The following is a 15,910-nucleotide window of genomic DNA, read 5'->3' as shown; positions in this document are numbered from 1 at the left end:
AGTTTATTTTAAAAATACTATTCAGAAGGATGAAGTTAAACACATACATACACATATACCTCCAGAGTCTTAAGAAATTTATAATCAAAGTCAAGCAAGCAAACAAACATTTTCATTTACTTATGTTGTGTCTTAGTTGCTCAGTCGTGTCTGACTCTTTGCAACCCCACGAACGGTACCCGCCAGGCTCCTTTGCCCATGGAACTCTTCAGGCAAGAATACTGGAGTGGGTTGCCATTCCCTTCTTCAGGTATCTTCCCGACCTAGAGATCGAACCCGGATCTCCTGCCTTGCAGGCAGATTTGCCACTGTCTGAGCCACCAGGATGTATTTAAACACAAACAGGTAATTCAGACAGGTCTATACCTACTCTTGTAAAGTGACATATTGTCTGTGGGGAAGGTGGCAAGGCTGTGACTTTCTACTGACACAGTTCACACACTGCTTTCATTTGCTGAATTGGCTCCACACTCCAGCAGTCCAGCTCCATACACCACTCAGCACATAGCAGCAGAGGTCAACCAACTTGAAGCTTGAGTGTAATTGGTGAAATTTTGAAAATGTAATTTCCTTCATACAGGCTCCTACCCTGCACTGTCTTCCTTAGGTTTATGATCAGTCTGTGGTATAATACTGAGTATACAAAGTGTGCATGTTATTTTAAGGATAAACATCAATCTTGTAGCTTCTGAACAACTAAGGAATTCAGAAACAACCAAGTCCCTATACACTGAACAAAATGAACTAAATGTATAGAACCAAATGAACCCTATTCAGTTCAGTTCAGTCGCTCAGTCATGTCTGACTCTTTGCGACCCCATGAATTGCAGCACACCAGGCCTCCCTGTCCATCACCAACTCCCGGAGTTCACTCAGACTCAGTCCATCGAGTCAGTGATGCCATCCAGCCATCTCATCCTGGGTCGTCCCCTTCTCCTCCTGCCCCCAATCCCTCCCAGCATCAGAGTCTTTTCCAATGAGTCAATTCTTCACGTGAGGTGGCCAAAGTACTGGAGTTTCAGCTTCAGCATCATTCCCTCCAAAGAAATCCCAGGGCTGATCTTCAGAATGGACTGGTTGGATCTCCTTGCAGTCCAAGGGACTCTCAAGAGTCTTCTCCAACACCACAGTTCAAAAGCATCAATTCTTCAGCGCTCAGCTTTCTTCACAGTCCAACTCTCTCATCCATACATGACCACTGGAAAAACCATAGCCTTGACTAGACGGACCTTTGTTGGCAAAGTAATGTCTGTGCTCTTCAATATGCTGTCTAGGTTGGTCATAACTTCTCTTCCAAGGAGTAAGCGTCTTTTAATGAACCCTATAGAATGAACCAAATGAACCCTATACAATGTATAGAGAAGCTCTATACATTGCATAAAAATGAACCAAAACAGAAACACCTACCCTTCTCTCCCTCTGAGAGACAGTAGAGCACAGTAGTTAGACTGAAGGTTCCAGAGTCAAACTTCAAGTCAGTGTTCAAGTCACAGTTGTGCCACTTACTAGCTGTAAAGCCTTGGGTATGTTCCTTGACCTCTCTGTGCCTCATATGTAAAATAAGAACAAGAGTTAAGTGCTTCATGAGGTTATTGTGAGAATTAAAACCTTAGGTAACTAACCATGCTTCCAACCTAAAAGTGCTAATGGATGGCAAACTAGATCAAGTAGTCTACATTGACTAAACCCAGGGATGACTAGGGCCGACATGGCTGTTACATGAAAAAGGAAAAGACAGGTAAACTCAAAGGAAGCTGCAGAAAGATTTAGAAACTGAAGGGACACAGAGTACCTGACAAAGCAGGTACTTGGTTTGTTAATGCAACACTTTAACAAAACATGTTAAAGGGATTCAAGGGATTAGATCTGATAGAGCGCCAGAAGAACTATGACCAGAGGTTCGCGACACTGTACCGGAGGCAGTGATCAAGACCAACCCCAAGAAAAAAGAAATGCAAAAAGGCAAAATGGTTGTCTGAGGAGGCCTTACAAATAGCTGAAAAAAGACGAGAAGCTAAAGGCAAAGGAGAAAAGGAAAGATACACCCATCTGTATGCAGAGTTCCAAAGAATAGCAAGGAGAGATGAGAAAGCCTTCCTCAGTGATCAATGCAAAGAAATGGAGGAAAACAGAAGAATGGGAAAGACTAGAGATCTCTTCAAGAAAATTAGAGATACCAAGGGAACATTTCATGCAAAGATGGGCTCAATAAAGGACAGAAATGGTATGGATCTAACAGAAGCATAAGATACTAAGAAGAGGTGGCAAGAATACAGAAAAGAACTATACAAAAAGGATCTTCATGACCCAGATAACCACGATGCTGTGATCACTCACCTATAGCCAGACATCCTGGAATGCAAGGCAAGTGGGCCTTAGCATCACTACGAACAAAGTTAGTGGAGGTGATGGAATTCCAGTTGAGCTATTTCAAATCCTAAAAGATGATGCTATGAAAGTGCTGCACTCAATATGTCAGCAAATTTGGAAAACTCAGCAGTGGTTACAGGACTGGAAAAGGTCAGTTTTCATTCCAATCCCAAAGAAAGGCAATGCCACAGAATGTTCAAACTACTCCACAATCGCACTCATCTCAAATGCTAGCAAAGTAATGCTCAAAATTCTCCAAGCCAGGCTTCAACAGTACATGAACCATGAATTTCCAGATGTTCAAGTTGGATTTATAAAAGGCACAGGAACAAGAGATCAAATTGCCAACATCCACTAGATCACAGAAAAAGCAAGAAAGTTCCAGAAAAACATCTACTTCTGCTTTACTGACTACACCGAGGCCTCTGTGTGGATCACAACAAACTGTGGAAAGTTTTTCAAGAGATGGGAATACCAGACCACCTTACCTGCCTCCTGAGAAATCGGTATGCAGGTCAAGAAGCAACTGTTAGAACCAGACATGGAACAAGGGACTGGTTCCAAATTGGAAAAGGAGTATGTCAAAGCTGCCTACTGTCACCCTGCTTATTTAACTTACATGCAGAGTACATCATGCAAAATGCCAGGCTGGATGAAGCACAAGCTGGAATCAAGATTGCCAGGAGAAATATCAGTAACCTCAGATATGCAGATGACACCACCCTTATGGCAGAAAGTGAAGAACTAAAGAGCCTCTTGATGAAAGTGAAAGAGGAGAGTGAAAAAGTCGGCTTAAAACTCAACAGTCAAAAAACTAAGATCATGGCATCTGGTCCCATCACTTCATGGCAAATAGATGGAGAAACAATGGAAACAATGACAGACTTTATTTTCCTGGGTTCCAAAATCAATGCAGGTGGTGACTGCAGCCAAAAAATGAAAAGACACTTGCTCCTTGGAAGAAAAGCTATGACCAACCTAGACAGCATGTTAAAAAGCAGAGATGTCAGTTTGCTGACAAAGGTTCTTCTAGTCAAAGCTATGGTTTTTCCAGTAGTCATGTATGGATGTGAGAGCCGGACTATAAAGAAAGCTGAGAGCCAAAGAATTGATGTTTTTGAACTGTGGTGTTGGAGAAGACTCTTGAGAATCCCGTGGACTGCAAGGAAATCAAACCAGTCCATCCTAAAGATGATCAGCTTGAATTTTCATTGGAAGGACTGATGCTGAAGCCAAAACTCCAATACTTTGGCCAGCTGATGACTCATTGGAAAAAACCCAGATGCTGGCAAAGACTGAGGGCAGGAGGAGAAGGGGACAACAGAGGATGAGATGGTTGGATGGTATCACCAACTCAATGGACATGAGTTTGAGCAAACTCCGGGAGTTGGTGATGGACAGGGAAGCCTGGTGTGATAAAGTCCATGGGGTGGCAAAAAGTCAGATACAACTGAGCAAATGAACTGAACAAAGCAGGTATTCAATGAATCATTTTAGCTGCTACCAGCCCCAGTAAGAAGTATCAGACAACTTCAGCAATTCCTGCATGTGTTTTACTGATAAGTAATAAACACGAAGGACTCAACAACATTAAGTTTGGGGGAGGAGAAGAGAGGACCGTGGATGCATATATAATGACCAGAGGTTGCAAGTCTATATGTTTCATTTTGTAAGAGTTCACGCTGCATCTAAAGCTGTAGGGTATATTACTCTAATGGGAGAGAACACCAAATCACCGAAGATGCTGCAGTTTTACACTAGAAAAGTAGTATCAGAAACACTTCCAAGAGGCTATATACAAACAATATGGATGACTCTGATAGCCTAGCAGCTGTATTTAATGATCATAAAACAAATTTACTCTGATCTTTCAAACAAGATTAAGTATGAAGTCTACCAACAGCATCCCTGAAATCAAACGACATCTAGATTTTACCCAGAACAAAGTCAAACTTAGAAGGCCATAAGCAGCATCTGCTGCTGCTGCTAAGTCGCTTCAGTTGTGTCCGACTCTGTGCGACCCCATAGACGGCAGGAACAATGCTAAATCCTTTCATATTTCCAACACAATTCAGCAATGGCATAGCATAGCACAGAAGTGACGTTTAAAGAGGCTTCTGGAGTACTGAAAACTAGACATGGAAAATTTCCAGGCAGTGGTATGATAATGGATAGATGCTCTCTTCCTGATTCCATCAGCATTTACTGTATTAACTCAACACAGGCAATACGTCATGGGGGGGGGGTGGGAGTGAGGGGGAGTGCAGGGTAGGCAGGGGAGAAAGAGAGGGAGGAAGAGAAGGGGAATGAGAAGGAAAGACCAGTTGCTGCCCTAACAATACTGCTGCGGGGGTGAAGCCAGATCAAATGTTTTTTTTCATACTGTTCCAAAGTTATTTACGGTAAAAACCTCCAGTGTGACCCTTTCAGGCACAAATAAAGCCTTGTTCTTTCTTAACAACTAGTCCCTTGATTTCCCACAAGTTGTGTCGAACAATGAGGTTGGGAGCACAGGATAAAGCAGATGACATCAACCTCCCTCAAGTCGGGGGCTTGTTTGGGAGCCCAAATTCTGGTCTGTGGCCAGCTGGCTGATTTCACAGAAGGCTCCACTGTCCAGGCTGCGAGGCTGCATATGCATATGGGGGCCACAGCTCAGTATCAACCACCAGCCACCAACTCACACAAGAAACAGTAAAGAAGCCACTGCAGCCCACTAGATTACCTTTAGAAGTCAGCTCCCCTTTCCTAGAAGCATGAGAAGTCATCATAAAGATATGATACAGCAATTTCAAATTCTAAGCAGTCCCCTTCTCTAGATCACTTGAAAAGAGAGAAGGCTGTGGACAAATGTCGAACGAGAGAGGTTTAAATCAAGTAATGTTGTTTAACTTTTATGGAGATGGAAACACACAATCAGGTTTTAATTTAAATCTAGAAATTAGTATATAATACAAAAAATAAACTAGATTTTAATATCATTACATTTTCATGTACCAATGAGCCTTCTGTACCAAACCATCTATTTACTGATCTGTTTCTAATCCACTGGATAACAATCACATCAAATGTAAATTTGAGAAAGATGTAGTGTTCTAATTTATGAGAAAAAGATCAGCCCTCAGCATAGACAACAGTAATCATGAGCTGAAGCCTAACTACTCCAAATAAAATCAATTAAATGTGTAGTGCACGAGTGCGCACACATGTGCGCACACACAGACACACACACACACACACACACACACACACACACACACACACACACAATCTTTTCATACAGCTTTCAGTGTGAAAAAAATTACAGGCCAATGGTTTCCCAATGGCCAAGGTTCTTCTTGATCATTTTTAGGCTTACACTGTGATAGGCCTATGACTTAAGGCTGAATTTTCCAAATGATCTTGTTTGGCTTTCTCATCTGTAAGCTAGCTGGGAAACACTGGGACCATATCTGAGTGTAATAGCCAAATAAAAAATAATTTCATTTGGCAAAATGAATTATTAATAGCAACAGCACTCTTGAAGAATGACAATGAGAAAAAAGTTAGACCAACTGGATTATTTGGAAGAAGCTAAAAATGTATAAGTGACCTAAATTATTACCATTAGGCTTTTCTTTCTCTTCTGGTGATGTTTATGATATCTCCTCACAACTGCTTTCTCTTTTTTCTGTAATGTATTTCCAAAGTATAAATCACCCTTAGGCAATAACTCATCTCATCCCCTAAAATTAATTCATCCTCCAATTTTCACTATTAACACGGATTCCAAAGAACAACCGATACCGGAATCTGGATCATTTAGTCTTTATGAAAATGTGGTTTGTAACTCACAGATTCTGAGTCCCTACAACAGGGTTTTATTATGGACCTGAAGTAACGAGGAAACTTCTATATTCACTATGCATGATGAGTTGGTACTTCTTGCTTCAATTCTGTGCAACAATCTTGAAATCTGAAATTATTTAGCCTGATTTAGGCTCATTTTATGAAATGAGTAGGGAAGGGATAACCTCAATTGGAAATCTCAACAGAAAATACATCCCAGTATGGGCCTGAAGGAGAAATCTTTGCAACATAGTCCCACCCATCATCATTTCAATCCACTTCTCTCTCTGTTCAGAAAGGCCTTGGCTGGGGCTTCCCTGGTAGCTCAGTGGTAAAGACTCTGTCTGCCAACAGAGGAGACAGGTTTGATGCCTGATCTGGGAAGATTCCCACATGCTACCAAGCAACTTAAGCCCGTGGGCCACAACTACTGAGCCTGTGCTCTAGAGCCTGGGAGCCGCAACTACTGAAGCCTGTGCGTCCTGGAGTGGGTGAAGCCACTGCAAACCAGAAGCCTGCTCACTGTGACCAGAGAGTAGCCTCCACCCCCAGGACTGGAGAAAAGCCAATGCACAGCAATGAAGACCCAGAACAATCGAAAACCAATTAATTAAAGTATTTTATAAAAAAAGAAAGACCTTGGCTGGCCACTCAAATACATTTTACCCTATTAACCACTCCTTACCACCTATTGCTTGATTTTTCATTATAATCCTTATTACTACCTGAGATTTGTCTGTATCTTTTTAAACTTATATTTTGTCTTTGTTCTCACTAGAGGTCAAGGACCTTGTCTGCTATTCATGCCTATAACCCCAGCTATGTCTGGCATTTGTACTAAGTATTAAATAAATATTTACTGAATGAATGGGAAAATCACAAAACCTCAGAATTACTCTCATTAAAATGCTCTTTATCTGTCACTGCAATGACACAGGGAAAGGAAGTCAGATAAGCAATTCAATTTTCATTTACTAGAGAGAAAAGCAAAGTACTAATATCTATGGCCCACTGCAATAAGCCCTGCACAATAAAGAGCTCATCTCCATTAGCCCTTCTAATAATTCTACGAACACTATCATCCCCATCTTACACATAAGAGACTCAAAGAGAAAGGTTAAGTAATTCCCCTAAGACCATACCCCCTTTAAATGGTGGAGCTGATGGGATCTGAATCCAAATCTGTTTGACTCCAGACCCAAGCTCAATAAGACTAAAATATTTAACTCAGTTGTACAATAATGCCTACAGAGTAGGCATGACATTACTTTCTATTACTGGGGAAGCACACAGGAGAAGTGTACAGGCAAAGACTGGTCCCCATTAAGAGAACATTGTGCTCAAAGAACTGCAAGGTATTCAGAATGGCTACAGTGAGGAGTAGGAGGAGACAAGTGAAGAGGAAAAGATTAGATTTGAGATTAGGACAGTGCTAATTCATTTATTCATTCATTCCTTAGGCTGAAGTCCTACTATGTACCATCCACTGTATTCAGTTCAGTTCAGTTGCTCAGTCGTGTCCGACTCTCTGCGACCCCATGAATTGCAGCACGCCAAGCCTCCCTGTCCATCACCAACTCCCGGAGTTCACTCAGACTCACGTTCAGCGAGTCAGTGATGCCATCCAGCCATCTCATCCTCTGTCGTCCCCTTCTCCTCCTGCCCCCAATCCCTCCCAGCATCAGAGTCTTTTCCAATGAGTCAACTCTTCACATGAGGTGGCCAAAGTATTGGAGTTGCAGCTTCAGCATCAGTCCTTCCAATGAACACCCAGGACTGATCTCCTTTAGCATGGACTGGCTGGATCTCCTTGCAGTCCAAGGGACTCTCAAGAGTCTTCTCCAACACCACAGTTCAAAAGCATCAATTCTTCAGCGCTCAGCTTTCTTCACAGTCCAACTCTCACATCCATACATGACCACTGGAAAAACCATAGCCTTGACTAGATGGACCTTTGTTGGCAAAGTAATGTCTCTGCTTTTTAATATGCTGTCTAGGTTGGTCATAACTTGCCTTCCAAGGAGTAAGCGTCTTTCAATTTCATGACTGCAATCACCATCTGCAGTGATTTGGGAGCCCCCCCCAAAATAAAGTCTGACACTGTTTCCCCATCTATTTGCCACGAAGTGATGGGACCAGGTGCCATGTTCTTAGTTTTCTGAATGTTGAGCTTTAAGCCAAGTTTTTCACTCTCCTCTTTCACTTTCATCAAGAGGCTTTTTAGTTCCTCTTCACTTTCTGCCATGTGTTATCTGCATATCTGAGGTTATTGATGTTTCTCCTGGCAATCTTGGTTCCAGCTTGTGCTTCTTCCAGTCCAGCGTTTCTCATGATGTACTCTGCATATAAGTTAAATAAGCAGGGTGACAATATACAGCCTTGACGTACTCCTTTTCCTATTTGGAACCAGTCTGTTGTTCCATGTCCAGTTCTAACTGCTGCTTCTTGACCTGCATATAGGTTTCTCAAGAGGCAGGTCAGGTGCTCTGGTATTCCCGTCTCTTTCAGAATTTTCCACAATGTATTGTGATCCACACAGTCAAAGGCTTTGGCATAGTCAATCAAGCTGAAATAGATGTTTTTCTGGAACTCTCTTGCTTTTTCCATGATCCAGCGGATGTTGGCAATTTGATCTCTGGTTCCTCTGCCTTTTCTAAAACCAGCTTGAACATCTGGAAGTTCATGGTTCACGTACTGCTGAAGCCTGGCTTGGAGAATTTTGAGCATTACTTTACTAGCATGTGAGATGAGTGCAATTGTGCGGTAGTTTGAGCATTCTTTGGCATTGCCTTTGGGACTGGAATGAAAACTGACCTTTTCCAGTCCTGTGGCCACTGCTGAGTATTCCAAATTTGTTGGCATACTGAGTGCAGCACTTTCACAGCAGCATCTTTCAGGATTTGAAATAGCTCAACTGGAATTCCATCACCTCCACTAGCTTTGTTCATAGTGATGCTTTCTATGGCCCACTTGACTTCACATTCCAGGATGTCTGTATTAGACCCAGGCATTTCAATGATGATTCAGACACAGGCTCTGCTCAAGCTTAAAGTGTACCTGAGGAGATGGGTAAATACCGAACTACAAAGCAGAGTGATATATGGTAACACTCATGTATTCATTGGACATTAAGGTGCTCCTTGACAGGATGATGAATGAGAGAGGTTTATCAAGACACTACATTCACAAAGATCCTTCTAAGGGAGACTGCCTCAATCAGGGCAATAGCTAAATGCCAAGCCCAGGTGACCAACTTTTGCAGAAAGTATTCATTTCTCCAAACCATGGCTGCTTAAACCAGGGGTGGATATATGACCAAAAGGAAGATAATTAACAGGCTGTTTGGAGACCTAGAATATGGCCTAGGATATAAAAAGAAGCTGAACCACTCAGATCCTTGCACACTGGAGTTGCACCTCAGAAGGTAAAATGATGCATAGAGAGAATTCTTGAGGCAGAGTCTGGGCAGTGAGTGGTCAAACTTTAAGAGAAAGCAGACCTAAGTGGACAGAGGCTATGAAAAAGGTTGCAAATTGTGCTAAGGAGTGTGATCAAGCTCACATATAGGTTCTGCAGAATATATTAACAATATATTAAACTTTTAAAAATGATACCTGACTTATGGTCTCTAAAATTCCATGCCTCACAAAAAGGAACCACAACTTCTTGGAGGAACAGCTGCATCCAGGTCAGGGGTTCGACATACAAAAGATGAGCCAAGGGTACCACCTAGCTATTCCACAAAAGAGGGAAGCCATCAAAGTCCAACAGGACTGGGTCAAAGGATATAGGAGCCAAAGGGACAAGTACACATAAAGAATGACTGCAACTGACTAAAACAATCACTCCAAAAATGGAAGTAAACAACAATAAAAAATGATCTCAGTATAATACTTGGAATGAACTCTGCACTGTGCCCAAGTTTCCTTCCTGAATTATAAATTTTAGAGTAACCAAATGGCTTTAAGTGATGAATTTCTTAGGAGTAATTCCAGCTAGTAAGTATGAAATGAACAATTAGAAAATCTTCATTTCACAATCTTAATGAAACAATATATCCACATAAATCATCAATAGCTTCACAAGTTAATCAGCTTTACATTAGAGGCTCCAGGCTGTTACCAACTTTGTAGGCAGGATAATGTTCCCAACCCCCAAGAGATATCCATATCCTTATTTCCAGAACTTGTGAATATGTGATTCCATGTGGCAAAAAGGGATTTGCAGATGTGGATTAAATTAAGGGTCCTTATAAGGGAAAGAAGGAAGTAGGAGAGTCAGAGGAGATGAGATGATAGAAGCTGAGGAGAGGTTCAGGTAGGAGAAAGGAAGAGAAAGTTTTCGAGATACTATGCTTCTGGCTTTGAAGATGGAGGAAGGGGTCACCAGTCAAAGAGTGCAGGTGGCGGATTCATGTCCATGTATGGCAAAACCAATACAGTATTGTAAAGTAAAATAAAGTAAAAATAAAATTAAAAAAAAAAAAGAGTGCAGGTGGCCTCTAGAAGTTGGAAATGGCAAGTAAATGGATTCTCCCCTAGAGCCTGCAGAAGGAACACAGTCCTGTTGACACCTTGATTTTAGGATTTCTGACCTCTAGAACTGGAAGATAAATGTGAGCCGTGAGCCACCAGTGAAAGTCGCTCAGCTGTGTCTGATTCTTTGTGACCCCATGGACTATACAGTCCATGGAATTCTCCAGGCCAGAATACTGGAAGTGGGTAGCCTTTCCCTTCTGGGGATCTTCCCAACCCAGGGATCAAACCCAGGTCTCCCACATTGCAGGCGGATTCTTTATCAACTGAGCTATAAGGAAAGCCCAAGAATACTGGAGTGGGTAGCCTATCCCTTTCTCCAGTGGATCTTCCTGACCCAGGAATAGAACTGGGGTCTCCTGCATTGTAGGTGGATTCTTTACCAGCTGAACTACCAGTGAGCCACTAAGTTCATGATAATTTGTTATAGCAGCAATTGGATTTTAATACACATGACTGAATCCACTGATCTACCTTAGCAGCACCAAGGGGCACAAAAGTACTGTGTGCAGTGCCGTGATGTCCCATCAAGTACACAATACCACTCATGAAGCAACCTCACATAAACCCGAATCTAGTTACCTATTTGTAGTTGATTACTTTTACAAGAACACGGGGGATAGACTCGTCAAATGACACCTCAAGGAAGCAGAGACAAATCTATAATGTAGGACATGATTTAAGGACTACTGACTCCAACAATATAATTTCAAGCATATAAAAAAAAGGGAGCTGGGGAAGAGAGAGTGAAACTGTTGTAGATTAAAGAGACTTGAGAGATACAACAAATTAATTTTAAATAGCTATTTTGAGACAAGTGGAGAAATTTGAGTTTGAAGTGGGTAGGTGGCTCAGTGGTGAAGAATCCGCCTGCCAATGCAGGAGATGTGGGTTTGATCCCCGGCTTGGGAAGATTCCCTGGAGGAAGAAATGGCAACCTACTCCAGAATTCTCGCCTGGGAAAGCCCATGGACGTAGAAGCCTAGAGGGTTACATTACATGGGGTCACAAGAGTCAGATACAACTTAGGGACTAAACATCAATTATTAGACAGCATTAAGGAATTATTGTTAACTTTGCAAGGCGTGAAAATAGCCACATAACATTGTGATTAAGTTCGTATTTTTAAAGAGATTCATCCTGAAGTATGAAAGTCTGAAACACCATATTTAGACTTTAGTTTAAAACGATTCAGCATAAAATGAGAAGGGAGAAGCAGTTAAGATGAAATAAGTGTGACTGATTCCAATAATCTGGGTAACGTATACACACAGTGGACAGACTGTACTCTTCTTTATAAAAAATAAACAAATGCCAAGACCAACTTGAATTAGTTGGTGATGTTTTAAAATCAAGAGCTTTCGCTTAAAAATCTGGATTTCTAACTTCATTTAAAAAACCAGATGTGGCAACAGGTCCACATCAAGAGATGAATACTGACTATTCCAAACTGACAGTTTCCACTACTCCCAGTTATCCCCCATTTATCAATCACAGCTGCTGTTTTTCTTATAGCTGGCCCAATTCATTCATTTTTGTTACCTACTTGGCATCCAGGAGAAGGACCTCAGAAGTAGTCTGAGTAAGCTGGCCAGTAGCAAGAGAACAGAGCAGACAGAGGATGAGATGGTTGGATGGCATCACCGACTCAATGGATATGAGTCTGAGAAACTCTAGGGGATGGTGAAGGACGCCAGGGAGGCCTGGTGTGCTGCAGTTCATGGGGTTGCAGAGTCGGGCTCGACTTAGAAATAAACCACCACAAAGCAAGAGAACAGAGCAGACATGGGGAGAGCAAGTGTGTGATGGTAAAATGCTAGCGTTTAGATACAGATTCCTGCTTCCGAGGTCCCTTCGGCTGCCTTGGATATAAATGTAATTCCTGTAAGAACGTGCTATATTATATGCTTCCTGTATTAAGTGCTTACTAGAAGCAAGGCAGTATGCTTGACATTCAGGAAAAAATGAACATGAATATAATTACTGCCCTAACAATACTAAGAGTCTAATGAGGAAGACAAGATATAAATACAAGTAGTTACACTGTAAGATGAAAATAAACTGAGTTTAGGGTACTGTTCAGGGTGGCTCATTTATAAAATGCAAAGGGGAGTGATGACAAAGTACATAAAGCTTCAGGAACAGATCATGAAGAGTGCTACAGAGTATGCTAGAAAATTTAAACTTTACCAGGTAAAGAACAGTTAAGGTTTTAAATCATAAGTACAAATCAGAGAGGTAACACTAGAGATGAGAGTAAACTCTCCTTCACTGCTCAAATTCTTTGATTCTATGCACTGTACCCCTTGAAGAGCCAGAAGCAGGACCCCCAAAATACTGTATCTAAGCCTATAAAGTTATGCCATCATTCCTTTCTTGGCCAGAGAGAAGTTTGGGGCCTGAAGAGAATAACAAAAGTCTGGGTCATGGTGCAACAGTGGTGAAAACAGTTTATATCTCTCAAAGTTTAAATAATCTGCATCTGTTAACCACTGTGCATACTCAGTCGCTTTAGTCATGCCTAACTCTTTGTTGACTGTAGGCCCCACCAGGCTCCTCTGTCTGTGGGATTCACCATGCAAGAATACTGCAGTGAGTTGCCATGCCCTTCTCCAGGAAATCTTCCTGACCCAGGGATCCAACCCTCATTTCCAGAGTCTCCTGCACTGCAGGTGGATTCTTTACCCTTTGAACCACCAAGGAGGCCATCTGTTACCACTACTGGGTTCCAATACCTTAAAAATAAACTATGGTTTTATTACACCCAAAGCTCTAATATAGTGTAAAAATGTTTTTTCCTGTCTGGGTTCAAGACCCCTCCTTTTAAAAACAAAAACCAGGTGCTTATAGTGAATGAATAAAATTACCTAAAATACAATCAAATATTGACAGATATCAAACACATTAACGCTTCAAATATCAGGTCTGGTCATCCCAAATCAATATGGGACCAAACTGGCACTTCAGTAATACTTGTCACCATCCAAGAGTATCATTGTAATTTACAGAAAACTTGGCCAAGCCCGGACTCTGGGGAACCAGAAAGGAAAGGACTAGAGACTGAGACCGTTTTGTCACCAAAAATCGACTTTAATCAATCACAGGAATGACAAATAAAAGATACGTTGAGAATAAGACTGCAGCAGTTTTCTGTCACCTTACTTAACTCCCAACCTAAGAATCCACTTCAGCTCTGACACCAGCTCTAGTACCTTTCTGAGCCTCAGTATTATCATGTGTAAAATGAGTCTAAACAATACTTACTTCATAGGGTAGTGTACGAACTAAATGCTAATATGTGTACAGCAGCACGGGACCTGAACACAGCTGATGCTCAAGAAATAACAGCTTTTTTATTATTCACAGTAAATTCGAGTGATTCCATTATTTTCCTGCAGGTATCAATGTCTTATGATGCTGATCCCCACAAATAATCAGCCTCCAAAGACTTGTTTGAAGACCCCTAGTTACCAGTTTAAGGTACCTAAAACCAAAACAGGGACAGGACCACAAGGACCCAAAATCAAGGCCGCGGCCGCTCAGCGGTCACCACATCCGCCAAGGCCCTGGCGGGCCCTCTAAAAGGTTCCCGGCTTCGGTGCGCGGTTCCCAGTCCCGCCCCACGACCGCCAACGAGCGGAGTGAGGGGGCGGTCTCGACGGCGCGCCCTTCGCGCTCCGCGCGGCCAGGCCGGCCCTCCAGACCTCCGCCCGCCCGATTCCCCGATCCTCGGCCACCTCGCCGGCGCCTGCGGTCTCCCCTCCCCGCCCCGCCCCGCGCCGCACCTTAAGATGGGTGCGCAGGCCGCCGGCGCCCCCAGACTGGTCGGTGATCTCGTACGCGCCCGTCACCAGCAGGTCCTTGTGGATCTCCTCGCGGAGGCACTTGCGGGAGTTAACGGGCAGGTGGAAGGAGATGGCGAGGACCGAGCTGGGGCCGAGCAGAAGTAACAGCAGCAACGCGAACGGGCAAGGGCCACGCTGAGCCTGTGGGCCTGAGGAACCAGACATGGTGCCGGAGACTGTTCGCCGCCCTGGGCCTCGATCGCGCCGGAACCGAGAGGGCCCACGGAACTCACCTCTGACCTTCCCAAAGTCGCCGGCGCCATTTTGGAGACTGGCAAATAGATTTGGGGGGGGGGAGAATGTATTAGTACACCTTTATAAAGTGAAGAAGGGATATGATACTACGTCATGCCCACATATTAAAGTGGTTAAATGAGATTTTTCTAGAAGTTTCCAGGAAAAGTTTCATTTTTATTAAGCTTAGTGCCTGCTCAGTCGGCCATAGCAAGTACGGGCAGCTCAGGAAGTAACTTTCTTTTAACTTCCGGAAGTAGAGCCCGCGAGGTTTAAGGTCGGTGATACCATAGCAACCAAGCCCCAATAGGAAACAGCCACACTGCCTGTCGCTGGGCCCACCCACCGACCACCCCGCACCGGCTGTGGGGCGGTCCTAGCACCCTGGTGACACTTGGGACGTAGAGCACCTAAGAGGAAGACTTCGAGAAGCTGAGGAAAGATTCTAATTTGGCTATTAGGCGAGTGGGGGCCAGAACTTCAGAGACTTAGAAGTCACCTGGTGAATGTGAGCTGAAGGTGTCCAGTTCGTGCGCCTGAGTGGGGGTTATTTGGGCTGTAGTAACTAATTTCTGAATGTGACTCTTATTTAGCAAATATTGAGCTCCTACTCTGTCAGGTAGTATTCAAACTAAATTTGGATTAATATTTAAATTGAATGAACACTGTAGATGGACCTCATGTGGTTTACCAGATAAGAGTTGTACATGGAGGGCAAGTATTGGTGTATTTTAAACGTTTAAAATACCGTCTTACTAGTCATAGCAAGAAAATTTACATAGTAATCATTCATGCTTTCCTGTAATAAATATTTGTTGACTCCCTACTGTGTGCCAGACTCTATACCATTCGTACATACTGACGTGTTTATTGATTTACCCATTATGGGGATTCAAGGCTGAAAAAAATAGGAAGATGAAAAAAAAGAGTAGTTTGAAATGATCTTACTTTGATTCATGTTTATTGAGCATCTACAGAAATACCCAGAGGGTGGACTGTCTGCACTTACCAAATTAAATAACTGTTCCGTATTTATAACTTCTTTCAGTCTACCTAGTTTTTCTGGAACTGAAGTCTCACAAACAAAACAAGAACAAA

General features: G+C 42.7%; 1 protein-coding gene across 1 annotated transcript in view; it reads right to left on the bottom strand.

The window, feature by feature from the left end:
- Positions 1-15,630, bottom strand: part of TMED10 (transmembrane p24 trafficking protein 10) — a 35,617-nt gene extending 19,987 nt beyond the window's left edge. The window contains exon 1 of the mRNA XM_018053959.1: positions 14,519-15,630. Within this exon, the coding sequence (XP_017909448.1) occupies positions 14,519-14,743 (225 nt within the window). The 5' untranslated portion in view covers positions 14,744-15,630. The remainder of the gene's footprint in view (positions 1-14,518) is intronic.

Source organism: Capra hircus, chromosome 10 (genome assembly GCF_001704415.2).
Source record: "Capra hircus breed San Clemente chromosome 10, ASM170441v1, whole genome shotgun sequence".
Taxonomy (NCBI): domain Eukaryota; kingdom Metazoa; phylum Chordata; class Mammalia; order Artiodactyla; family Bovidae; genus Capra; species Capra hircus.
The sequence above is the reverse complement of the archived record's forward strand: the minus strand, read 5'-3'. Positions and strand labels throughout refer to the sequence as shown.